The sequence below is a fragment of the Prosopis cineraria genome, unplaced genomic scaffold, assembly GCF_029017545.1.
Source record: "Prosopis cineraria cultivar Desert tree isolate PC_DT_omini unplaced genomic scaffold, ASM2901754v1 PC3, whole genome shotgun sequence".
NCBI classification, from domain to species: domain Eukaryota; kingdom Viridiplantae; phylum Streptophyta; class Magnoliopsida; order Fabales; family Fabaceae; genus Prosopis; species Prosopis cineraria.
The window spans coordinates 33,833,035-33,860,068 of record NW_026555334.1 but is presented as its reverse complement, the minus strand read 5'-3'; the positions used below and the strand labels follow the sequence as shown (position 1 = coordinate 33,860,068).

Sequence of the window (27,034 nt, the reverse complement as noted above, 5' to 3'; positions counted from 1 at the left end):
GCTGAGGAGAGAATAAATAAATGAACATACAAAAGGTAGGGGAATGAGAAAAAGTTAGTTACTAGAGGCACTTTTGGCAATGAGAGTAGGGTCCGCTTGAGGCATATGGCTTTAAGCATTTTCATGCAACGAAGAAAGGGGACCTCACTTTGATCTCCCAAATGCCTCTCTCATATTCTGTTGGGTAAAATATTTGGGCATGTAACTAATGACTAATGTTAATCATGAAAATGTAAAGACACAGTAGAGACACAATTGTTAGGGTAAAATGCCTCCTCCACTTCCACTAGACTGAAGAAAGAAGACAACAGCTCACACGAAACACAACAAAAAACATCCCCTGAATCCGGCTGATGGAAATTCTCATTTAATCATAATCCTATCAGTACACTTACTTTCCAAATTATACTTTACTGAAGCGGTAGCCGTCGTTCTCTGCGATGACAATGTGTGATTTTTTTCAACAATGGCCGCTTCATTATATTTATGTTTTCTTATCACTTTCTGCCTTTACGATCCTTGAGAGCTGCTATAGGAACATCCATTCAGGCATTCACGGAATTTGGTTTTCATGGCTTCTATTTGCCTTTTTATTTTTTGAAGGAATTACGAAGACAAGCCAACAATTTGAGTTACAAGTTAAATCAGATACGCCACCTTCCATTTTTAAGAGAGTTTCCATGCCACAAGAACGTTAGCCATGGGTTCTAACTTTTTTTAATATAGAGGTGAACCTTTTTGGATTAGGAGGTTCACATTTTAATAAGAGATAAAATAACTAGAACAGTTCTCTGTAACGCATAGGATTTATAATTAAACGGTATTCATTAATTTATTTTTTCTATAATATACAATGACTAATTTATTATTAAAGATTTTCAATTTTGCCACTCCTTATTTATATAACTAATAATATTAGACACGAAAAAAAAAACGGAAATTAAATATCATTCCATAAACGACGCCGTAACTAGAACCCTTGCAGTCTTCTGAATGCAAGCAGGAAACTCGTTCGGACTCCCGCGGCGACGGCAAATATCTGAGTCTCTCGGAGTAAAAATTGGTTTTCTTCCCAACTAAACTTTTAGCAAAGTTATGAGCTTTTTGTGTATTTCTCTGCAAGTCAGTTTCTTTTTCTCTTGTTATGTCCATTTAAAAATCAATGGGGTATCTCTGCCCCCTTCATGTGGTTCAGCCTCAGTGGAGTACATCTTCTTCGCCTTCAGGCTTCATCTTCTGCCTCAATAAAGTTCTCTCATTGTAAACTCAAATCTAGGCTTGGCAGTATCACTGGGATTCTATGATGACATTTTTATGCACCTGCACATCACTTGCGAAATCCAGCCATTTAGAGGCTGAATCAAAAAATAGGTGATTCTGCTTAGCTAGTTCTTTGGATGAACTTTTGAGCACGCCACACCGTGTCTCCATGCAGTTTTTTGTTTCATTTCTACCCTTCTGCCTTCCATCTCGGCATTGAACAACTTGCTTAATATGTATGCTGTTACTGTGAAAATCAAACATCTCAAGAAGCCCAATCTCAATGAAATTACTGACCTCATTCACATCCGCGGGAGTTTTAATCTCGACGCAGATAATATGAATCTTAGAAGCCGGCGAAGCGTACAGCCCTGGAAGTTGAAAATATCTTACCAAACATTTTCCGAACTTGATGGGTCCCAGTGAATGTACATTAGGAGACTAAATGTTGGAAATCAGACAAGTTGGAAAATTAGGTGTTATTCGCCACATTGTCTCAAAGTGAAGCAATGAATGTACGAATTTACAGCAAAACTGAGCATAACGCAGAGGTTGTTTCTCGCTTTGTACTTTAGTGTCACCTTTAATGATGCAATGCACGTGTAACAATTGACCAATGCCGGCAGCTCACATGGGAATCACAAATGCTGGCAAACTAATTTTCACAGGAAATGTAAGCAGTCCTTCGTTATAGAGTTGAGTGTTTCCATTCAACAGGTCCTTTAATCCCTTTATAGAATTTACATTATCCTTACCAAGACTGATGTTAGAGATTGGGGCCAATCTTATAATATTTGCTGAGAAGAAACTGTGAAAATGCAAAATTTGTAGAGAACTTGCTCTGCAATTAATCATATTTTCAGCTCATGGGATTCCACATTATATTTATAATCAGCATTACAGAATTGTGTAATATATCAGGATCATCAAGTAAATTTAACGGAAGTAAAGAAAGAGAAAAAGATCAAAACATAGATCTCGCTCAAGTGACACAATAACAGGGATCAATTCTACCGGCGACCGATAATCAGCATGTTGTAGCAGACCATGAACAGAAACATAGAGCTCAATGCCACCTATAATCACGAGAGGGGTAGCTTGGCCTGCTATTCGACTGCCACATCACAAATTCTGTCGAACCACCATGATGAAACAATTTCCTACCAAATCAACAGCGCCTGCCTTGTGTAAATTTCTCATCTCCTCTTTTTTTGGGCCCATGTTGGTCCATAAATTGCCAAGAGAGTCCGCCCGAACTGTCTATCAGTTATCTGAGGTTCCACACACCACTAAACAAACTCAGACTGCGCGTGTAAAGAAGATCCACAGCAGTATAATAGATTATAGAGGCAGTCTTTGATAGAAGCTCAACATCAACAACCAAAAATAAAAGGAACAACTCTATTAAGAGAATATAAAACAAAAATCTCATTCTATATTTCTCTTAATAACTATGCTCAAGAGAATCTCCAAAGGGTTTAAAAAACTATATTATTAATGATATGCTAGCTTCTGAAGTGGTAGACATATTTACAGAGCCAAATACTAGAGAAATCTTGATAGCTAGATAATTAAAACTAAATAAAATCTAAATCTAAAAAAGAAATTTAAATAAAATCTAAATAACTAGATATCTAGATAAATATTTAGATATCTAAATAAAATTAACTAAATAAATAAAGTCTTCTAAATAATATTCAAACTCAAATTAAATAATAACAAAATAATAAAATCAGATTTAATTTATATTCTGTCGTTTTCTTCTTGAATAAGTTTTTAAGGGAATCTTATCGAAAATCTTATCATTACCCCCCTTGAAAACTCAACTTGTCCTCAAGTTGAAAAGAGGCAAACTAAGCATGGAAGAGGTCATACCCAGCAAGACTCTTTCACAGGTTGTCCATGCCATTCCACGAACAGTTCCAGCAAGTTATGGCGAGTCCAGCGATGATCTAAAACTTGGTCAGGCACCACATGCAATTGAAATCAACAAGTAGTGGTAAGGAGGCTGGGATAATGGGCGGATCAACCCCAAGAGTGGGCTGTCAAAGAGACACATGAAAAATGGGGTGAATTCACGCATTTGAAGGGAGGTCTAATTCATAGGCTACCTTCCCAATTTTCCTAAGTATCTTGTAGGGGCCAAAGCTGCGAGGTGACAATTTTTCAAACTTCTACTTGGTAAGTGATTGTTGGCAAAAAAGTTGTACTCGCAACCACACCACATCACCCTCAAGCCTCAGCATACTCACCTTCTCTCCTATGCTTGTTAGCATAAGCCTTTATCCGATCTTGGGCTTTGCGCAAATTATCCTTTAAGAGTTTGAGCATTACATCTCTAGTTTCCAATTGATCTTCTAAGTCTATTATAGGAGTTTTGCATTTCACATAAGGAAGCAAGGGAGGTGGATCTCTACCATACATTAACTTGAATGGAGAGGAGTTTGTTAATGTATGATGACCTGTTATGTACGAATATTCTGCCCAGCAAAGAAACTTGTGCCATAGTCAAGGTTGCTCATGTGCAAAACATCACAAATAGGCTTTGAGGCCCTGATTGATTACCTCTATTTGACCATCCGTTTGAGGATGATAGACAGTACTCATTTAACTTGGTCTGGCTTAGCCGGACTAATTCTTGCTAAAAAGAGCTCATCAAGACAAGGTCACTATCAAATACAATTGAGCGTGGCACCCCATGCAATCGGATCCTCGCAAAAGATTGCTATGAACTTCTTTGCAATGTAAGGATGTACAAGAGCAATGAAGTAGGCATATTCAAATGATCTACTACAGCCAATATAAACTCAAAACCACCCAACTTTGGAAGGCTGGTGATGAAGTCAAGGGAGAGGTCTTCCCAAATCTGTGAGGGTACTGATAAGGGTTGAAAAAGACCTACTGGTGCCAAGGTTTGATACTTATTATGCTGACAAGTGATACAATGTCGCACATATGCCTTCACATCTATTTTAATGGAAGGCCAATAAAAAGTTCTCTATGAGCCGCTTAAATGTTTTAAGAAAACCACCATGCCAACCAACAGCAGATGAGTGAGCTTCTACTAGTAATGTCAGTCTTAATCATGATGTGTAAGGGATGACAACCCGGTTATCATATAAGAGTTTTTGGTCAACCAAGTGGAATCTTGGTCGAGAAGACAGATCCCTTTGCAAATCCAAAGTATCTCATTCGTGAAGGGATCTAGTGCCAGCTCAGACATGAGATCATGCAACTCAAAGGTGAAAGGCACTGCCATTTGGAAAAAAAATCTACATGTTCGGGTTGTTGTGACAAGGCATCTGCCCCCTTATTATCCACACTTGCCTTGTGGATGATAGTAAAATTAAAGGGCAAGAGTTTGATAATCAACTGTTGTTGAGTGTTAGTTGTGATGCATTGTTGTAGAAGATATTGAAGGCTAGCATGATCAGTTCTTACAAAGAAATGCCCCCCAAGGAGGTAATAGCACTATCTTTTAGGAACTAATGCTAAAAGTTCATGATCACAGGCAAACTTGTAGCGATTAGAGACAGAGAACCCTTTACTGAAGTAAGCAATGAGATGATTGTTTTGCATAATGATAGCTCTAATCCCTTTTTTTGGGGCACCACATTCAATTGTAAATTCTTTCTCAAAATTACACAACTGTAAGACAAGTGCCATCATCAATGCAAGCTTAAGGTGATTAAAGGCCTCTTGAGCTTGTTCAAACCATAAGAAGGCATCCTTAGTTAATTAAGTGGGCTGGCAATGATCCCCAAATTCTTCACAAAGTGCAGGTAACACCCAACTAGGCCCACGAAACCACGCAACTCCTTCACATTTGTAGGAATGGGCAATTCTCGCACTACCTCCACCTTTTCAGCCTCAACTTCAACTCCCTAGGCAGAAATTTTGTGCCCTAGAAAGCAAAACCATAGCTTCCCAATAAAGCATTTTTTTTAATTTGACACCACATTTTCCTGCAAGGCTCACAAAACTGTGTTAAATGATCCCGATGCGGTTGAAAAGTGGAATTGTATACCAAAATGTAATAAAAAAAATTGATACAAACTTCCGTAATTAAGGATGAAACAAATCATTCATAGCAGCTTGAAACGTGGTCGAGGCATTAGTTAAACCAAAAGACATAACTGTAAATTCATAGTGTCTGGAATGAGTATGAAAAGCAATTTTGTGAATATCCTCAGGCGTCATACAAATTTGTTAGTATCTCGAATGGAGGTCAAGTTTGGAATAGTAAACTGCTTCGTGTAATTCATCTAATAACTCATCGATGTTAGGAATTGGATACTTATCAAGAATTGTAATGTTATTCAATTTCCAATAATCCACACAAAATCACCACAACCCATCTTTCTTTGTAACCAGTGAGATTGGGCTTGCGAAAGGACTAGACCTAGGTTGGATGAACCCCTTCTTCAGCAATTCTTCGACTTGCTTTTCAGTTTCTTCCTTTTGATAATGTAGGTACTGTACGATCGTAAATTAGGAGGACTAGTCCCTGGAAGTAAGGGAATGGCATGTGAATGGATTCTAAATGGAGGCAAACTAATAAATTTTTCAAAAACAGAGGGAAACTCTTCAAACACTGGTTCTAGGTCGGAACTTGGGAATGAATTAGAGTTAGCGAAAGCTTCGATTTGTTGAATTGAGTTGAACTGAGCATCTCTAGTGTTATTAGGGAGTCCCTGAAGCTTATACCTCTTGCCATTCAACCAAAAAATCATAAAAAGTTAATTCCAATTGGCTTGCACCATGTTTAGGGACGCTAGCTATTTAATACTAAGACCCAGATCAGCCCCTTCCAATGAAAAGGGGAAAAAATCTTCCTTGATTGTCAATCCAATAAGCTGAATTTCCACTTCTCTACAGATGCGGTTGCAACGCCCTATGCAACTATCCCCCTAATCTAGACCCTGAAAGAAGAAATAGACTGGATTGGCAAATGGAGTTCTTGTATTAATGAATCAGATATAAAATTGTGGGTGGACCTAACCTACTATCTACCAACAACAGCACCTCACACTCACCCAACATACCTCCTAGCTTCATAGCAGATCTAAAGTTGCTTCCTAGAATAGCATTTAATGAAATCTCAGCATTTTCAGGTTCAGTTTCGCCATTGTCAGCATCTTCAAGAGGAGACATGACTTCCACACCTTCGGCTGTAATTTCCCATAAAGCAAAGGATCCCTTGCAGCGATGCTCAAGCCTGAAAAAAATCTCCACACTGAAAATAGAGACCCTTGTCTCTTCACCTCTGCTATTCGGCGTCCATGGGAGGAAATTTGGATGCCATCAAACTCATGTTTCTAGTCGTGGAGGCCGACAAAGCAAGAAATCTGGACGAGTTTGAATACATGTTTGACAATGAAGATTTTGTGGTGTGTTTTTGCTCACGTGTGAAGGAGGCTAGAGCATTAGGGGACTGATTTTGGGTTTGCATCAGATTGGGCTTAGGCCCTCATGGTTGCAGCTTGCCTTCAAACTCTAGGGCAAGACTGATTGCTTGATATACTGATTTAGTCTTATGTATTCGCACGTCAGCTCTCAATTCTCCATGCAACCTATTCAGAAATGTTCCAAGCAAATAGTGCTCAGGCCAGTGCTTTACTCGGGCAGATCTCTTAGCGAACTCCAAGCGATACTCTTGTACTGAGCCTTCTTGTTTGATACTATAAAGGTAATCATCAGGATTCACGTATTCTAGGGGCTCGAAATTTTCTTGAAAAACTGTAATGAGTTCATCCCAGGAATGCAATGTTCATTCACGGTTGATCCAAGCGAACAGAGCGAGGGCATCCTTCCAAAGCCATTGACACCACGTCCACCTTCTCTTCTTCAAGTGTATCATAATATTTAAAGCATTTTTCTACTTTTAAAAACCATCCTCGAGGGTCACCTCCATTGAATTTTGTAAATTCAATTTTGGTGCAACGAAATCTGCTGCGTCTGCGTCGTCATGCTCGTCTTCACTTTTTTCTTCTTCATAATAGCATCTATGATAGTCCTCCCTCATCTTCTTGACTTTAGTGAATGCAGAGGCTTCAAGCATCTCTACTTTTTCTTTCAGCCAATCAAGAGTTTCAAGTCTCGAGGCGATAATGGCTAGATAATCTAATTCGCTCAAATTTTGATTTTATGGGGGATTGTTGGATGAGTTGTCAAAGGGGTTGGTTTGTTGACCAATACATGTGGTAACCATGGCTTGGATGCCAATGTGATAGAAGCTCAACATTAACAACTGAAAATAAAAGGAACAACTCTATTAAGAGGATATAAAACAAAAATCTCGTCCTATATTTTTCTCAATAGCCAAGCTCAGAAGAATTTTCAAAGGGTTTAAAAGACTATATTATTAATGATATGCTAGCTTCTGAAGTGCTAGGCATATTTATAGAACCAAATACAAGAGAAATCTAGATAACTAGATAATTAAAAATAAATAAAATCTAAATCTAAAATAGAAATCTAAATAACTAGATATTTAGATAAATATTAGATAACTAAATAAAATCTCCTAAATAATATTCAAACTCAAATTAAATAATAACAAAATAATAAAATCAGATTTAATTTATCTTCTATTGCTTCCTTCTCGAATAAATGTTTAAGGGAATCTTATCAGTCTTATCGCTGCATTTAAGTTAAACTAGATCAAACCTAGCACAGACCTCCACTGCACCTATGAACTAGCTTTCTATTGTAAGCAAAGTCCTAATGGTTAATAATATTTCATTAGCACATATGTGGAGCATCTTGCGTATATTATAAAGAAAATCCCAGCTTCTGTGATGTTGTTATGCATAGACTGCACTACTAGTTACTTCAATTACCTTCACAAGGGATCCACAAGAATCCAGCATGACAGTTCTTGAAGGATACTCAACTACCTGGACAACAACAGTATATAATATAAATTTGGTGAGCAGAAGGCCTTTTTCAACAAGAACAGGCAAGGGAAAAAGCAATTTACAATAAATGTATCCTCTCCAATCAAGAGTGATTCTGAAATTTGCCTCATCAGCACTCCATAATCCACTTGTGTATATGGAGGGGTGACACTAATGTAATCAAAAGGACTGCTGTCACCTGTATCCAACACATGCAAATTTGCAAGAAAAGAAATGATAACTTGGAGAGTCACTAAGATTCACAGGCTAAAGAGAATAGTAAGGAAGCAGACATTAATAATTGAAAGGATGTTCGAAACAAAATTTCCCATTAGATTTCTAAGCATTCTCTTATAGTAGAAGATAAACATGACAATATATATCACCTCCTTTTAATAAAACCATACAGTCGCTGAATATTAATGTGCTGCTTTCAGAACCTGGCTGGTAATTCCTCAGAACTTAGTGATATTTCGTGTCAAACTTTCAATATTTCAAGGCGTCAATTTTTCCATTGGGGGTAGGGTATGAGAGGATCTTATAGTCTGCATCATCTAGCCACTGTGAACAGACTTTCTAGTATATGTTATCAATTTACCTGATAGCTGGTAAGCAAGAGAAGTCACCCCAGAAATTGCTTAATATTTAGGACAACTTTAGACTTATGTCAAGGAAAAATCTACAAAAGTCAGTAAAGCTGTAAAGGGATTAGTTTTTTATGTAGAAATTGACTTAGCAAAGGACTAAGTATTCATTTTTTATTCAAAATATAGAAGTTCCTCTTCTAAAATGTGGAATTGAGGATTCTTAATCAATAATTTGTTGACCGCAAACCCAGCAGCTCAGTACGTCAAAGCTAGTCTACTTTTAGATGATCCGAAACCATATTTTTCCAGCACTTAAATCCTTATCATTCACAGCAGTGGATTCTTAAGATGTTATGTGTCCTGGCATAGACAGATTCAAAGGAAAGGGAGCGCATGCCTACAAATTTCTCCGCACGTTCTAAGAAATTTTCCACACGTACAGTGTGAATGACTGAAGCATCAAGGAACTCAGTCTGCTCTAAATTTGGGCGCAAAACATCTGATACAACCCAAGGATCCATCTCAACAAAATGCACCTGAAATTTTTTTCATCACAAAAACAAGACTTTTCAGGCAAAACATATATATATATATATACACATATAATGATTGCTGCAAAAGATCATATATCAGTAAGTTAGAGTGAAAGAACTGCTGTTTTATGGTACCTCAGAACACCCTCGGCTGAGTGCTTCAATTCCAACAGAACCCGTACCACTGTACAAGTCTAACCAGCGTCCTGGCCTCAAGGATGCAGGACAGCCACCAGCTGCCTTTATATTTATAAGGTATAAATGAGAGAGTTGCAGCAAAATAAATTGAACAGACCAGACAAAAACTACTACAAATAATAATAATTGAACCAGTGTGCATGGGATATAAATATAACATGTAATGAGCACCTGTAATATGTCAAAGGCTGCACCTTTAACCACTTCCATCATGGGCCGTACATCCATGCCCTTTGGTGAGATCAGCTTCTTTCTTCGAGCCTTTCCTCCAAGAACCTGTATTGAAATTGGAAATAAAATCCTAGGATGTTTGCATCAATTTTAGAACCTTGGATTACTATAGAAGAGTAAGAGTTAAGAGTTGATATTTATTTCTTACAAACTAATTTATTTCTTACAAGCTGGAGACTATAGAAGAGTAAGAGTTAAGAGTTGATATTTAAAGATGGTGCCAGCATCAAAGATCCTGAGATCAAACAAGGAATGTTATAGACATAGATTGAAGCCATCCTAAAGTTGCAGGGAGAAGTAGTGATCTCATAATCATAGATAGCTGTAGCAGTACTTGAGTTTGGATTCAAAGAATGCAAACCAGTCTGGAAACTTCAAATGCAATGCCAATGGAAGTGAATTGATAGATTCACACCCTAAAACAATATAAGAACTTATTGCTTATAGTTCTTAGCTACTCTTAGCAATATAGGAACAACTTTTGAGATGAACAAGCAGATATAGCATCACATTTTACAAGCATATCATCGTTTCCCTTGGACAAAAGTGTCCACCAGTATGTTATGGCTACTTGCCTGCAAAAAGAACACAATTTCATGCTTCCAGCATCGGATTTAATTGCTTGATTCTAGTCATTTTCTTAGTTCTAAGTATACAATTACATTTACCCTAAAATGAGCAAGAAATGAGTCTAATTCCGCGTACTCAGAAGATGATTATCAATAGTTTAATACTATATGATTTAATTCATGTAGTCAACTGCTCATAACATTAATTATCAATGGTTTTATACTAAATATGATTTAATTTTTCTACAAGCCATTACTATGCTGAATCTTCGATTACAATGTATAACACAATGGCCAAAGAAAACAAGAGCTTTTCATCAGCGCACAAAGTTCTGAGAGTACCAAGAGTAGAGAAAAGGAGTACCTGAAGCAACTTATGCGTAGTCCGCGCAGGCTTAGGGTCCTCTGGTAAGTCGGACTGCCCTCTTCGCGTTTTTGGCTGTTCCTTTTTCTTCTTGAACTAATTTGCCCCATTTAAAGGAAGTGGGAACCAAAGGAACCCGCACAAAAACGTCAGATTCAAAGAAAAGTGAAAGACGCGAATGTCAAGCTTCTTATTTTTTCACAGAACTCAAGAGAGAGAGAGATGGAACCTTAGGTGAAGCCTGAGATAAGAACTCGTCGGCATCGTAACCATACCGCTCAAGTAAGATTCTCTTCTCTTCACTCGCCAACCCATTTCCCGATTCTACAACCATTGAAGAAATAGAAGAGTCTAATTAAGGTGCAGTAGAAGTTGATAGAAAACCCCAGCCAGGTTTTAAAATGAACGGAAGAATCAAGAAACTAACGAAGTAACAAAAACGAACTTACTGTAACATAAGACGACGAGGGCCGATGATAGCTTATTGGTGGGTCTGGAGCAGATATCCACGAGAGGAATGGATGGAGGAGATAATGAACCAAAATTAGATTTTGTATTTAGAAGTAGTGGTGAGAGTATAGGAGGCGACGAAATCGCCATTTTCAGAGCTCGAATCCAATAGCTCGGAAAATCCGTGTGATTATGCGTCTAAAGTGTTCAGTAAGGCCAAAACACTTGTTTATTAAGGTGTTAGGCCCGCTGTTGGACTTGGGAGCTTCGCTGTGTTGAGGATGAGGCACTATTTCTTTCAGCTGTGGAAGACGTCCCCGCCATTGCACAACCCCACAAACCGTTTGCGGAAACATGATAAATAAAACGACTCGAAACGACAACCATACCATAACCTGATCTTTTCTAGCTAGTTTTCCTGTTTTCCCCCATTCGTCAAAACTTCTTTTAGCAAGTCTGGTGAGTTCGATAAGACCAAATACTAAAACTGATTGATTCTTTTTAATACAACTTAAACTAAATCAAAGGAGAATGACAAAAAAAAAATTTCTTGAAATAAAAATAATAATAATTTAATTATGTAAAATGTGATAGTCATAATAAAATTTTTAGAACTTTTTTTAGATTAAATTTTTGGGTAAAATTACTTCATTACCCCTCTACAATGAATTTTATATGGTTTATAAGTTTGATATAAATATTTGTAAGTTTGATTCCACAAATGATTAAAATAATTTAAAAAATTATAATTTTTTATTAGCAAATTTTTTTTCAATTAGCAAAGTTTAAATAATTTTAAATGGTTCACAAATTTAGTATAAATATTCACAAATTTTATTTTACTAATAACTAAAATGATTTAAAAAATCATAACTTCTTATCAGTAAAATCCAACTAATTTTGTATTATTTACAAGTTTGTAAAAATATTTACAAGTTTGATTTCATTAATACCTAAAATGATTTATAAAATAACATCTTTTTAAATTGTAAGGGATATTAAAGTAATTTTACATAAAAATTTAATTTCAGAAAAAGAATTTTAAAACCTTATTGCTATTGTTGTATTTTAATGGATTAAATTATCATTTTTCTATTACAAAAAAATTTATTTTTCATTCTCCCTAAATCAAACTTAAAAATTAAATAATTGACAAATTATCTCTTAAATAAGACAAACTAAAAAAAATTAAAAAATCTATAATTATATCTTTATATCTTTAAAATTATTAAAAACCTATATAATTTTTTAATTTTATTCTTTTTTACAATTGAAAGAATATTAATTATTCTAATTTTGTCTTCTTTTAACAGAAAAATCTTTTAGAATTTATCTTATATTAATAATCAGAAAGAGTATAATTTGATGATAACTTTTAAAAGTGTAAACAAAAACAATAAATGAAATAATAATTATTAGTTTGTTCAAGGAATACAATACTCCCTCCTATCTTATTTTATAGGGTAAAGAGAAAAGATTTTTTTTTCCTCATTTATAAGTTATATTAATAAATTTTTATTACAAATTTTTCTTTTTATGTTGTTAAAGTATTTCTATCTAATAAAAGTAAAATTAAAAATTTTTAAATTTTTAAATATAAATAATATAATTTAAAGTTTTTCTTAATACAAGTAACATATAAATTTAACTAGAAGAGTGTGATTCAACTCGATGGTTTTGATTCAACTCGATGGTTTTGTTTTTGGTCAATGGTGATGAACTCTGATTTAATTACGTGTTGGCCATCAACGAGACGACAACAAGTAATTAACAAAAACCAAAAGAAAAAGAATATGAAGATAAAAAGAAACAAAAACATGTAAAAGCATAATTGAAATACCGCTTTTAACCACACACACACACAAAAAAAAGAATTACCACCGCCCGCCATGCAACATGCAAGCTGTGGGCAGAAGGAAGGCATTATTATCAAACTTTCCAGTTAATTTTTTAAATCTATTTTTTTATATTTTTAATTTATAAAATTATGTTAATTTGTCCATAAACTTAAATTAAATGAAACTCAATTAAATTCATGAATTAACTCTCCAAATTTATCATTTTTAAGTTTTTAGTTTCACAAAATAGTATCAATTTATTTATAAACTCAGACTAAATACAATTAGTTAAACTTGTTAATTTTTAATTGAGCTGAGTTTAACCGATTGCATAAAATGGTGTCAATTTTAAAAAATGAGCAAATTAGATATGCGCTGTATGGAACTTAAAAATGATAACCGATTGCATAAAATGACTTAACAGTGTATATCTAATTCATAAACTCATTTTTAAGTTACCATACTTTAATTTATCAAGTAGATTTAATTTTAATGATTTATATTTAAAATATATTTAAATTAAATTATAATCATATTTTATATTTAAATTATTTAATCATATACTTTTAATCATTATTTATTAATAAAAGTAAATTCCTTGCCATTCAAATTTAAGTTGCTGTTATAAGTCGTGAGGTTGACAACCTTAGTTAATCTAACGCATTCACTTCGTTCTGTAGAAACTTCACCGGATACAGAGCATCAGTGTTTGGCAACAGCAAGAGGATGAAGAAGAAGAAGACAATGGTGACGTTGAGAGAATGGGAGCTTGTGTGTCCATCCATGAAAGAGCCTCGAATAGGTTTGTCTATGAAGAAACGCAGGCGTAAAAGAATCATCGTCAGAAGATAAGCTTCGTCTCGTAAGATCGACGTCGCTCATTCCCTCTCCCCAAACGAAGCTCTCACTCCTTCTCATGGATTACATTGTTCTAATAGGAATTCAGGTGGTCTTTCTGTGATCTGTGTTATATATATGCGCGATTCCTTCCTCAACTCTTGCTTTATTGTGTTCGGTAATTGCTGTATTAGACAAGCAACAGCAACAGAAATTTTGAGGGTTTTTATTCCAAAAAAATTATCTCTTATGGAAATTGCTATATATGAAAAAAAAGATTCTGCTTTCAAATTAGAAATCCGAAGGACCTGTTTCAGCAGCAGAATTATGTATGTACAAGTAAAGATAGTGATGGATGGTTTGTACGCTGAAAGTCCCTCTCTAAACTCTCCTGTATCTCGCAATTTCTTTACGATTTCCGGTCAATGCGATCAGAGTACAAGTTCAAATGAAGAATAAGAATCACCTTCTCCAGCTTTACATTTTTATCAACTAAATTGTTGAAGAGCGTGTCAATATATAGTAGCTAATTTTAAGTCCATGATATTGATGGTTGCGACCACTATTCTCCGGTCAATTTCTTATGAGAACAAAATGATTTAGGTATGCATTGGAAAATTTAAGGATCAAAACCGTCATGTTGAAAATTCTACATCCTCTCGACCTTCTGTAATTGGTGAAAAAAAGAGTCATTATCTTATTTCATTGAGCAAAATGACTGACAAATTCAAGAAAATTAAAATGAAGTAACTAACATGAAAAATTTAACATAACTTCTAGGCATATCTATCCTTCCATATATATACAATTTGTATAGTTACTGTAATGATTTTACATATTATGTGGTAAAATTATGCAGAGCAATAATATTGAACTCTGACCACAATTCATGAGAAATGACAAAGCCTAGCGAATTTGCCCAAACTTGAAAAAGAAAAAAAAAATATATAAACCAGAAAACTATACAACTCCAGTGAATCTGATGAATTGTACGTCGTATATGCTATATAATATATACACATGAATTGCATATTTAACGCATGCATCGCCCAAAAATGGAAGACAGAATATTTCTGTTTACCTTACCTTCAGATTTAGGCAATGAAGAAGATTTGCTGAGATCAGTTGAGTCGAAAACTTTATCATTCTTCAACTCTTTCGATTGTGCTAGGGTTTTGCTTTGTTCTCTGTATGTATTTATGCGGGAGGTTGCAACGTTATTCCTTGTATTTGATTCGATGGCCTGAGTCGACCATATCCGACCAGAAGAGCCTTGTCGTCGAAATGAAAAAGATGATCTCTGCAACGTAGCCATGCTTCGCTTTTTTTTTTTCCCCCTTTCCTTCTTCAATTCTCTTTGTTTATTTCTCTTATTCCAATTTTTATCTTTTTATTGCCCTCCTTTTTGTGTACTAACCTAACCAATTGTTACGTGAAAACTTACCCAAAAAAAAAAAACATTGTCAACTTAAATTAGTTATTACCATGTTTGATTGGTTCCGATTCATTTATTTTGCGGGATGGTGCGAATATAGTGATTACAATTCACTGTAATTGAGCTTATCCACAGACTTGAGATTGGTTCATAATTAATCAGTTCCGCGGTTAATAATTATGATCATATAAGATGACGCGATACTTTCGGAATATAGTTACGGAAGTTTTTAGTTTATTACACTTTGGGTTTTTTTCCTTTAATTTCTGTTATGATTTTCTTCTTCATTATTTTTTACTTATTTAAGAATACTTTCACTTATATATATATATATAAAGAATACTTTCAAATACTGTGATCACAAACATTTTTGTTTTAAATTTTCTTCTAACCATCCAATTTGGAGTAATTTGACTATATGTTTGACTGCTCTTTTTTAAAATTGAGCACAGGTATAATCCTATTTGAGGCACGATCGCGGAGATTGAATTTGAGTTTAATACCTCTTTTAATAGAGATTTGAACCTTAGTTTACTATGTCGTTAGATTCAACTTTTGTTACTTGTAGATTGCTAGAGTTGGTAATGTGAATTAGATCTACGAGCTCAACCCACCAATCTGCAAAAAAATTGTGGGTTAGGATAAAGAAAGTGGGTTTAATTATATGTGGGATAATTTTGACCTGCCCTGCATAACTTGAACTAGTAGCGGGCTAAGCCACCGGTTAACAAGTTAGCCCACTTATATATTTTAAAAAAAAATAAATAAATAAATTAGATTGATTTTAAAATAAAGCATTCAGAGCAAACATGCAGATAATTGTGATCTAAGTACTTGATGTAACATCTCAATTTTTAATTTATTGATTTACTAAGATTAATAAGGATAATTAAGTAAGTTGATGGTGTGTGGTCAGAGAAAAATAATAAGTGTTTTTAGTTGAATTTTCAAATATAATTTAGGTTCAAAGTGAAATTGGATCACTTGAGGGCCAAAAAATAGAGAAAAATAAGCCAAACAGCCTCTGTACCACATATCGTGATGCACCGTAGTGCACAAGGCCATTAGGCGGGAATTTCTTTCTCTATACCACATGCCGTAGCACGTGGTGCCGCAGCGCACAATGCAAAATCTGCAGAATTAATACGGGAACTGATGCAAAAAACAGAGAGAAAGAAAAGAGAGAACGAAAGAGATGCACTAAACTCTGCTAGGATTTGCTTGTAGACGTCATTGGGAGTATTTTGAAGGTTACAAACACCCAAGGTAAGTATCACACTCATTAATCTCCTCATTTCCTCCATATTTATGAGTTTATAGTCAGGGTTTGATAGTAGAAGTGAATTTTCAGTCCATACGAGTTATGAGTCTGAATTTATTAACTCAAATGAAGTTAATGAAAGTAGATTAAAATATCTAAATCTAGTATAATAAATTTTTGGTGTCTTGGGTTATTGAGCATCATTAGTGTCCGAAAATCTCATTTATTATGGGTGATTGGAAGATTGTAATGCCGTTAATAAGAATTTAATAATTTATTAATGTTATTGGGAACTAAAGGTAATTAATGAACCCAATGGATAGGCTCAAATTATTGTGGAGTGAATGTTGGGCAAATTAGAAGTGAAGATTGAGGGTTTAATGCTTAAGATGGTAATGTTGATGAAGTTTAACTTGGTTGATTGTAGTGTTTGGCTCTTGATCATCTATTGGATTAGAAAATTTAAGCTTAGAAGTTAGTAGATTGAAGGATAAACCTTTGATCTCTCAAAAATTTGAGGTAACCATGGGAACCCTACTTTGGATAGTTATATATTAATTGATTAATAATCGATTGTTAAATGTGAATTGTGAATGTTACATGTATGAGATTGACTTTCAATGTGAAATCATATATTAGTTTCAATGAGTATGTGAAAATTTGAATATGCATAATGCTATTTTTAGCTTAAAAAGAAAAATGTGAAGTTAAGATGATTTTCGAACTATGAACATATTGATGCTTTTTGAAAATGAATGTAATGTTGTGTAGAAGTAATTATGTGTTAATGAGAAGTGAATTTTGAGATAAATGAGAATAATATTAAGAAAATGATGAGAATACATACTTGGGTGGCGCACAATCATGAGCCCAACATGATTATTGTGATAATAAGTAAATAAAAATGAAAATGTGAAAATGAGTGAGTATTAATTATGGTATGACCAGTGGTAGGAGTTTTCCTAAGGGTTGGGAGTAGAGAAAAATTCATATGGTATTTAGGCTGCCCTCCGGTGCACGGGGTATAGCCTTATCCCACAATTTTTGAGAAACTGTCCCATAATTTGTCGAGGGACTAGAATCTAACTATCTCTACCAGTTCAATGAGGAAAATAGTCTAAGGTATAAAACGCCCTAAAGATTTAAGAATGGGAGAAATTGTGGTCCGAGAATGAGTCATGTAAACTTTGGCCGAGTCACACCTCACGATTGGTGAGCTTAGATAGTTCAATCACACAAACGGTGTCCTATTTAATGTTATAGCTCAAGTTTTAATCTGAGAAAATAAGGAGGTTATAAGGCTGGTCAATCATTGCCTATACAAATATATGACGCGTTACACGTGTTAAGTTGTGGTTAGTCATGTGAATAATGGATCAAGGTTACATATCTGAGAATATGGTGACAATGCACCTAGTATATTTGAGATAAAGAAGTTATTAAATGATAAATAATAAGCTATGATATGTGTGAGCATGTTTTACATACTTAGTTTCTTATGCATGTACTTGGTTTATAATTGATATATAACTGCATAGCGTAGGTTTAGCCTTGATTACTGAATGGCTAGACATATCCCTTTCATTTAATACTTTTCAGGCTCTAACTCTGATGCAGAGAGGGAGAAGGCTCAAGAGGCTAGGAATTAGTATATTCTTACTGTATGTCTCTAACTTAAATTTATTTTGTGTAATAGCATATAATTGTTAATTTTAGGATGCATGCTATCACACTTGCATTATTTGTTATTGCAAATGCTAGATTTCTATTTTAGGCCCTGAGTATTTGTGTATGTTGAGATATATATGTTTGTGGGGCCAAAATACTAATGCAAATATAGAAATGATGATTTGAACATGTTTTAATTGATTTGGGCAAAATGTAACAATTTACCTCCTCCTTTGTTTTTAGTAAAAAGGGGTTGATGAGTGAATTTTTGTTATATTGAGATTTTAGTACTTGTGACGTGTTGTACTGATAGTTTTGAGTCCAATGAATATGGTCCAAGTGTTAGGAAAGGCTTCTGGTACATATTAAGGGTTTTGGACACCCATTTTGTGTGAAAGCTGTAAAAAGTGGTCAAAATGCATTTGGATGTCCAATTTTCTAGTATGACTAGTTTTGGAAGTGAAACTCCTACCATTAGCTAGTTTATATAAAGAGTTTTTTATAAACACCTAGATCATGTGATTCAGACGTCGAACGGAGAATCGGGACGCGTCAGAAGTTCTCCAATTCTACTGTTAAATGACAGTAGAATCTACTGAATTTTCATGCAATACACCGCGGCACGTGGCGCAGAGAGCAACATGCTATGGTGCAGTGTGCACAAGCCACAGCATATTACCCTGTATCACAACACATGTTTTATTTTTTAATCGTTTTTTACTTCTTTCACTCCTTTGAGGTATCTCATGCTTTCGAAACTTATTTTACTCTGATATAAATGATTTTGATTGATTTAAATTCATTGTTATTTAGAAAATTTGAGATCTCTTGCTTTTAAATTAAACCTTGGTAATCACTTTTTGGATTAATCTTTTGATTACCACGAGTTTTATTGGTTAATTGTGTTTAGTAGAGTGAGAATATTACACTTAATACTTCTATATTTATTTAATTTAAGTTTAAATTATGGCAAAAAATAATAAAAATACATTGCTCATATTTTTAAGTAGTGATATAATATAATCTAAATGTGATCAAGACAAGACTGAATAAAATATTTTATTATACTCTGTTTCATTCTTATAATATCTTGTTTAAATTATCTTGTTTACAAAATAGTGCTACCCAAGCTAGCAAATAAAAAAGGTTTAGTTTCCCTTTGCATTTAAAAAATTAAACATATTTATAAAGTGCTAATCATATATTATATTATTATCTTAATTTGAATATAAAAGAAAAAATAAATACAGAGATATTAAAATATTTAGGTGGTATGAACTGAATATATTATGAGTAGTAATATAATAGTCAGAGTTTAAATCATTATTATTTTCTTTTTTAAAAAAAGAATTGGTATTTTAAACTGGGGCATCAATTTTGTGGCAAAAATGTCAAAATAGGATGAAGAAAAAAAGGAATAGATAGAGCATTTCTATTAATTCATATATGTATAATATTGATCAATCATATAAAAGATTAGAGAATGAAAAAATTATAAAATTAAATTAGTTTATATTTAAGTAGTGATATAAGCATGTCTTAATTAGAAAGACTTTTATTCTTATTTAGATAATTAATTTTTTAAGGGGAATATGTAATTTTTTTCTCTTGTGAAAAAATAATAAAAAGAGGTAAATTAATAATTTTTAAAATTTTAAAAAAATTATAAAAAATACTTTTTTACTTGCCTCGCCAAACCTGCAACCCGCGCAGAATGCGGGGCATGCCAACCCAACTCGCCCTGCCAAACTAGCAACCCACTGTGAGCCAACCTGTGGGTTGTGAATTAATCCATATTATCAGCTCTAATGATTTCTATTTTTAATGAGGTTTTAATTAAAAAATAATAATCTCAAACAAAAACAAAAAGTACTACTTCCCTAAAAAAAATTGAACAAATGTTTTAAGTACCTAAACGATGCTCCCAACTAGCCATCTGTAGTCCCGAGTACTCCAAAAAAGGAAAATAGCTTTTAAAATAGGAACATAGAAACACGAGAGATAATTACTTTTAGGTTCGATATAACATAATTAAATACTTTAAAATTCATCAATAACTGGCTAAAAAAAATGACAACATTAATTATTTACCTTGACCAAATGCTTAATAAGTATTGGATATGCTTTTAATAGTATATTTTGTCTTTTTACTCACACATACACATATTGCCTTCAACTCTCTCTTATAATAAAGAAATGTTCCCTGCGGTCAAATATAGAGGTGTCAATTAGGATCGGCCCTTGAAATGCCAGGGCATAAACGGGCTGGTCCTTTTAAGCCCGATTATACCTCAGGGCTTTATTTTTAACAATCCAACCCTGACCTTCAAGGCCTTGGCCTAATTATTTTATTTTATTTTTCAGTTTAAAAATTTTAAAAAATATATTTAAAATCCTAACAAAGTTATTACATAGCACACTAAGTCTAGAAAAATAAAATAAGATCAATTCACACAACAAAAGTTTTAAGTCTAATAAAAAAAATCTTAAAATCAACTCCAATATCAATTACACGTTGGTAGTATTATCACTTAAATCTTGATGATTTTTATTATCAACATCAACATGATTTGATCCTTCTCCTTGTGGTCCTCGTGAATGGCAAATATGTTAAGCTTTTCATATCTTCCTTCTTCATCCTCATTATCTGCAATAAATAATAAATTAAAATCATAATTTTAAGGTATTTAAAGAATGTAAAAATATTCAAAGTAAGTAAATAATAATAAGTTACCTTTAACTCAAAACCATGCAACCAATTACAAGTATAAATAATAGCCTCAACATTATCTGAAAAAAGAGAACTCCGATACTTTGTCAAAACACACGAACCAATACTAAAAGCTGATTCACTAGCCACAGCAGTGACTGAGACTCTAAGAATATCAGCAGACATTCTTGAAAGAATTGGAAATCGATGTTGGTTGTTCCTCCACCAATTCAATACATCTAAATCTTGCCAATTATGAGGCTTAAGTATTGGTTCGTCCAAATAATTCTCTAATTCAGACTTGTCCAAAGAAAAATCATCTATACTCGCATAAATATCTTGATAATCCTACATTATAATTTCCAAATAATTAAAAAATATCACTTAAATACTAATAAAGTAAAAAAATATTAATTGACAAAGTATTTAAAACTTACATCAAATGCATCATCAAAAGTGGTCGCTGATGATGTTGAAACACTTGCAGTGTGAGACGCACGATTTATTGTAACAGTTGAAGTTTTAGAATTTGATTCACCTCCAACACCAGTGGATAATATCCCCATATTTGAATATTCATGAAAAATAAAAGTTAACTTGCTCTTGCCGTCGGCAACCTTCTCATGGAAAGTAATGGGGTCAATATTTGAGTAAAAATATTGTATCATATTAAATTTTCATCATGGATCAAAAATCACACTAAGTGCAAGGATGACACTATAATCAGTCCAATACTTGACAAACTTCTCTTTCATTCCTGTGGCCATCTCTTGAATGACAAGATCAGCGTTCATCTTATTTGCATCAAGCAACATTTGAATTTTTGATATTTGCATAAAATACATATTTAAAGTGGGATATGATGAACCTGAAATCAATCTTGTAATCTTCTCAAATGGCCTAAAAAATGTGCACATTACCTCTGCTCTATGCCACTCATCATTTGTCAAGCCATGCTTGTAATTTAAATCATGTAAAGGCAATTGTAGAAAAGCACCACGATATTTAACTCCACTCTTAAGCATAGCATAAGTGGAGTTCCATTTAGTGGGAATATCTAACCGCAAGCCCATTGAGATGTCTATCCCACCAACTTGTTTAACAATTTTTTTTTTAAAAAAGTCAAACTTGTTTGTGATCCTTTCACATATTTAATGCTTTCTCTAATCTTATACAAAGCTAAGCTTGTGACTTTTAAGCCCTCTTGAACAATTAAGTTAAGGATATGGGCACAACACCTCACATGAAAAAATTCTCCATTACAAACCAAGCCATTTATCATAGACAACCTCCATTTCAGTATGTCTTGCATATTATCATTAGCAAATGTATTGTCTAGAGCAATTATGAATACTTTCTTTTCAATTTGCCAATCTACCAAGCACTCATGCACCTTTTTAGACAACTCTACTCCGAAATGTGGAGGATCCATCTTACAAAATGAGAGAATTCTACTATTTAGTTTTCATTTTTCATCAACAAAGTAAGCTGTTAAACACAAATAGCCTTCAGAAGTCATAGAAGTCCAACAATCAGATGTCAAGCATATCCTACCAATACTTCTCTTAATCTTTTATTTCAAATTATCCTTTTGATTAAGATAAAATTTCATAACATCTGCCACAATTGTGTTTCTAGTAATAAGCTTAACATTAGGATTTAAAGTTATAATCAATTCCTTAATCCATGTATATTCAACAAATTAATAAGGCAGATCATGTACAATTATGGCCATGGTAATTATTTCTCGAATACGCTTAGCATTAACTTTTCAAAACCTAAGGTTTCCATCTTTATCCATCGACATAACCCCAACATCATGAAATTTTTCTAAAACTTTGCATGACTTAATATGACGACTTAGATGTAAAGTTACATTAGCCCCACCCAAAGCAAATAATCCTTGACAACCATTACACCATGCCTTCACCTTATCATTAATAATAACTCGAGTAAAATACCTTCACACATCAGAAGTACAAGTTTCTACCTTTTTTAGCTTCAACTTGGGACTCCTCAATGTTTTGAGTAGCACATACCTTTCTTTTTCCAGTACTAGGAGGAGGTAATAATTTTTTATCCTTAGATTGTGTTGCTGTTGATCTACTTCCACTACCTCTGGCGTCAACATTACTTCCAGAACCAATATCAATCGCCTTACTCTTTTGTGAGGAAGACATACTACACTATAAAAAAAGTTGATAAAATTCACAAAGCTTCCTTAATTTCAACAGCTATGCAGAAAGATATATTTTATGGGTATAAGTTATTTTAACAGGGCAAGGCAACAAATAATAATACCATGGCTTAGGAATATTTAAAAAAATAAAATGTTTACATTTTTGGTTTCCCTATCATTTTGACAAAAAAGTTCACATTTCCCATACATAAACAGAATACTCAGATGAGGAACATACCAAGGATAAGAAAGCTCTATTTTCTGAGCCGAGAGGAATATGCCGAGGACGATGAGGCTATGTTTTCTAAGCAGATGAGGAATTTATCAAGGACAAGGAGACTCTGTTTTTTAATCAGATGAGGAGAGTAGACTGATGAGCTGAAGAGGCGAAGAGCAGATGTTGAAGCTCAAAGTAAGCATGATCGGACTAAGGCAAAGCAGATGAAAGATGACTAAATTGAGCTGAGGCAAATGAAGGACGGTCAGACTAAGCACATAAGAGAACTCAGAATCAAACTGAGGTGAAGCAGATGAAGCACGACCGGATTGAGCTGAGGTGAGGGTGAAGATGAAAGGAGTTGACTAAGCCAACTGCCAAGCACGAAGACGTTGATTGAAGGAATGAAATTGAAATGGATGAGAATAAGGTTTTTTGCTTACTCTATTACTCATTTAGTCATGTGCATCATTTGCTTACTCTTTTGGACAAGTGCTGAGCGGCGAGCGCATCTTTTAGTCTTTTTTTTTTTTACTTTTTTAGTTTTTTATGGTGTTTTTTTAAAAATATATTAGAGCTTATAAGGGTCGACCCTTTTATTTTCAATCCCTTTTAAACTTGATTTACCTTTTTAAAGACTAAAATAGGAATCTGACCCTCAATTTTTTTAGGCCTAAAGGGCTAGCCCTACTGGGTAGGGCTCGGTCTTAATTGATGACTTTAATGTACAGTATGCTTTTTTAAGGGGGAGGAATTTTAATAGAAAGGGGAGGGAGAGGGAGGAATTCCTCCCAATTTAGATGGGAGGGCCTTGTTTGCTAAGGCTGTGCAAAAGTCCTTCGGTCTAGTCCAACCCAATCTGACCTGAGGTGGTCCTAACCTGTTCGATCCGTATAAACAATAGTCCTTCAAGATAAAAAAAAATAGACTATTTCTTCATGTTGGACTAAACAAAATACTGAACAGTTGGACCACTTGATCTAGTTTGATCCTATTAACTAATTTAATTTAATTATAATTAATTTATTTTTGACAAATGCTTCAAGTGTAATTGACGCTGAAGAGATAATTGCATAAAAATTTGTTGAATTTGTTTCTAAATTATTGTTGTAATGTAGTGTTGTTGAAATTTATTGAGTGTTATTTTTCTTGAAGTTATAAATTTAAATCATTTAGATTATAACTAAAATATTTTTTCTTGTTGTTGGAATTATTCTGATCATAAGTGTTTTTATTATCTTAATTGAATTTATTAAGTTGAAATAGATTATTGTCTCTTATAAAAAAAATAGCTAAGTATTAGATTAATAGGATTAGTATCCCATTCCTATGGATCAAATCTAATCTTGTTAATTTTTAGTTTATTACTGAACAAGATTGGACTACAAGTTATTCTTTTTATGAAAGAAACCAATTGATAAAAACTAATTAATCTGATGAGAATGACAATATTTATGTAATGGCGAGAATAATTTATTGAAATTAGAATAACAATCACATAAATTACACAATTTCATCCCAAAAATCCCAATAATTACGAGCGTTGTGGGCATGGTGCAGTCAGCGTCTCAGTTCGTAAATTACAAAGGTGGTCCAGCTCGATTGAGCTCGGCCTACAGGAGCGTCATGCCTTATTCCCCGTCTCTGAATCTTCTCAGCCCTTTATGCTTATAAATTGCAATCCATAATTATTAATATATTTTTAATCCAATTATCTCCACTATATTTTTATTTTTTCGAATTTGGGGTTTCGGGGATGAAAATACCAAAGACTTGGAAAAAGAACAAAACGACGAAGACTACCAGTTAGGTAGCGACGGCTAATTTTTATATTTATCTTGTAGTTTTATCTTTTTTTTTATAAATATTATATATATTATTGAAACATAAATATTGAGGAGTTGCGTGATCAATCACGTGTATTTTTGGGGTGAAAACAGGTTAAGATGAGTTAAGTTTTAGATAAATATGTTATAAATCAAAGGTTTAAGTTTGACTTGAAACTTGTATAAAACTTTTTTTATACCTCAAACCTAAGTATACTTAAAACTTGATCTGACCTGCTAGCCTATTTAAAAGTAAAATCTTTTAAATAGGCTCACGTTTTAGTTTTAAACGTCTCAAATATATTTTAGAACTATTATAATATATAATATATAACTTAATTTATCAATTACAATATACAAGAATTGAAAGGACTTACTAAGCACAATATAATTTAATAATAAACTAATAATATTAAAATTAATATATAAGTCAAACATGATTGAAAATAACTAGAAGTAGTAAAGAATAAATTAATTAAAAATCATACAATGAAACTGATGTATTTGTGATATATATATATAGGTCGGCCTATTGGACTCGTAGGCTAGGTCTTGCAAAAAAAAGACCAACTTATTTAACTAAATATGCTTAATTAAAGGCCTAAATTTATTTAATAAGTAAGCTAGGTTAGGCTTAAAATAGGCTAGATTTTAGGCCCCTGTTGAGGACCTGATCTATTCTCATCCCTACATGTATTAAGATGCCTTTCATCCATAATAACTGGTTTATATTAGAGATAAAAAAGATAAAAGAGCCCCCATATATAATAATTAGAAAATAGATTAAGAAGATATAAAACTTATTATAGTACATATAATCAAATGATTTAAACTATTTTGACAAAATAGATTACTCTCAATCATACTTAATATAAAAAATTTAACATGATATCATGAGTCATTTGAGTGAGAAAACAAAAAACAAAAAGAAAAGAGAATGAAAGATGAAAAAAACAAAGAGATTAAAAAAGAAAGAAAAGAAAAAATAAATAAATAGACCTGAGCCTTCTAATATTAAAAAAAATACAAGCCAAGCAAAAAAAAGAGAAAAAATAATAGAAAAAATATTAGATATAAAAAAATAAAAAGCTTTACGTCTAGTAATAATTAGAAGATAGATTAAAAATATATAAAATTTAAAGCATATCTAATCAAATGGTTTAAATTATTTTAGTAAAATAGATTACTCTCAAGCATATTTAATATAAAGAGTTTAACAGTTTAATTTCTTAATTTTGTTTGATCAGACTGTAATTACTCTACATACTTGACTCTAAAGAAGAGGCATTCGCGAGAAAAAAAATTTAATATTCTACAACATACTAATTTGTAATTTGTAATTTATTATAAAAGCACGTTGCAGTATATACGAAACACAAACTTTATTATCAACATCTATTGTGCATTGGTTATATCCTTTTATTTCTGTTTTTTGTCAGCCCTTTTAAATTCTTCTATTTGATTTGGTGCTTCGCGGTCGTCTCTGTGGCTTTGAATAAAAAGCATGAACCAATTACCATGCATCAACCAAGAAAGACTATACTTTCGCACTTGGAAGGGACGCTCGCCACAAGCTCTTTTTTGGTAGCGACGTCGCTGACGTGAAGAGTCGTGCCATCGTCCGAAATTTCGGTTCTATTCACACACAGAAAGCAACATGGGCTAAGGAATTCTCACCCCACTGCCTCGCGAGCGAACAAGACAAGTTATCCTTGTTTTTTTTTTTTAATCAAAGGGCAAATTTTATTCATTACCACCACATTAATACAACACATATTTAAAAAGTTATTCACAAAGCTTTCTTTTTGTTGACTTTAATTACTATTCTATGTTTCATGTACATGGACAACTTGACTGGATGAAACATGCATGCACCTTCATGCATATATATCATGCATGCGCAGCACTTGAACCTACTTAATTAAGAAACCAAGCAGACTATATATAGTTAATTATTAAAAAAATATTCGGC

The 27,034-nt window shown here is 33.3% G+C and overlaps 2 protein-coding genes across 8 annotated transcripts; both read right to left on the bottom strand.

Annotated features, from left to right (window-relative positions):
• Positions 1–2,084: 2,084 nt before the first annotated feature.
• Positions 2,085–11,455, bottom strand: LOC129304843 (uncharacterized). 6 transcript variants are annotated; one of them, XR_008591801.1, is made up of 11 exons: positions 11,091–11,455; positions 10,871–10,965; positions 10,642–10,737; positions 9,649–9,753; positions 9,415–9,519; positions 9,144–9,282; positions 8,243–8,358; positions 8,103–8,159; positions 6,306–7,510; positions 3,136–6,182; positions 2,085–2,531 (listed from the first exon to the last, which is right to left on the bottom strand). XR_008591801.1 is itself a non-coding variant. In XM_054944666.1 (9 exons), the coding sequence occupies exons 1-9, from the start codon at positions 11,239–11,241 to the stop codon at positions 2,457–2,459; spliced, it is 939 nt and encodes a 312-aa protein (XP_054800641.1). In that variant the 5' UTR covers positions 11,242–11,450; the 3' UTR covers positions 2,085–2,456. The 6 variants fall into 6 exon arrangements, 1 of the variants encoding a protein (XP_054800641.1); XR_008591800.1 differs by having other exon boundaries at positions 3,136–7,510; XM_054944666.1 differs by lacking the exons at positions 3,136–6,182; positions 6,306–7,510 and having other exon boundaries at positions 11,091–11,450.
• A 2,156-nt stretch (positions 11,456–13,611) lies between these two features.
• On the bottom strand, positions 13,612–15,178 carry LOC129305112 (uncharacterized). 2 transcript variants are annotated; one of them, XM_054945042.1, is made up of 2 exons: positions 14,853–15,178; positions 13,612–13,951 (listed from the first exon to the last, which is right to left on the bottom strand). In XM_054945042.1, the coding sequence occupies exons 1-2, from the start codon at positions 15,079–15,081 to the stop codon at positions 13,872–13,874; spliced, it is 309 nt and encodes a 102-aa protein (XP_054801017.1). In that variant the 5' UTR covers positions 15,082–15,178; the 3' UTR covers positions 13,612–13,871. The 2 variants fall into 2 exon arrangements, with proteins under 2 accessions (XP_054801017.1, XP_054801018.1); XM_054945043.1 differs by lacking the exon at positions 13,612–13,951 and adding an exon at positions 14,283–14,433.
• Between the last annotated feature and the right edge of the window lie 11,856 nt (positions 15,179–27,034).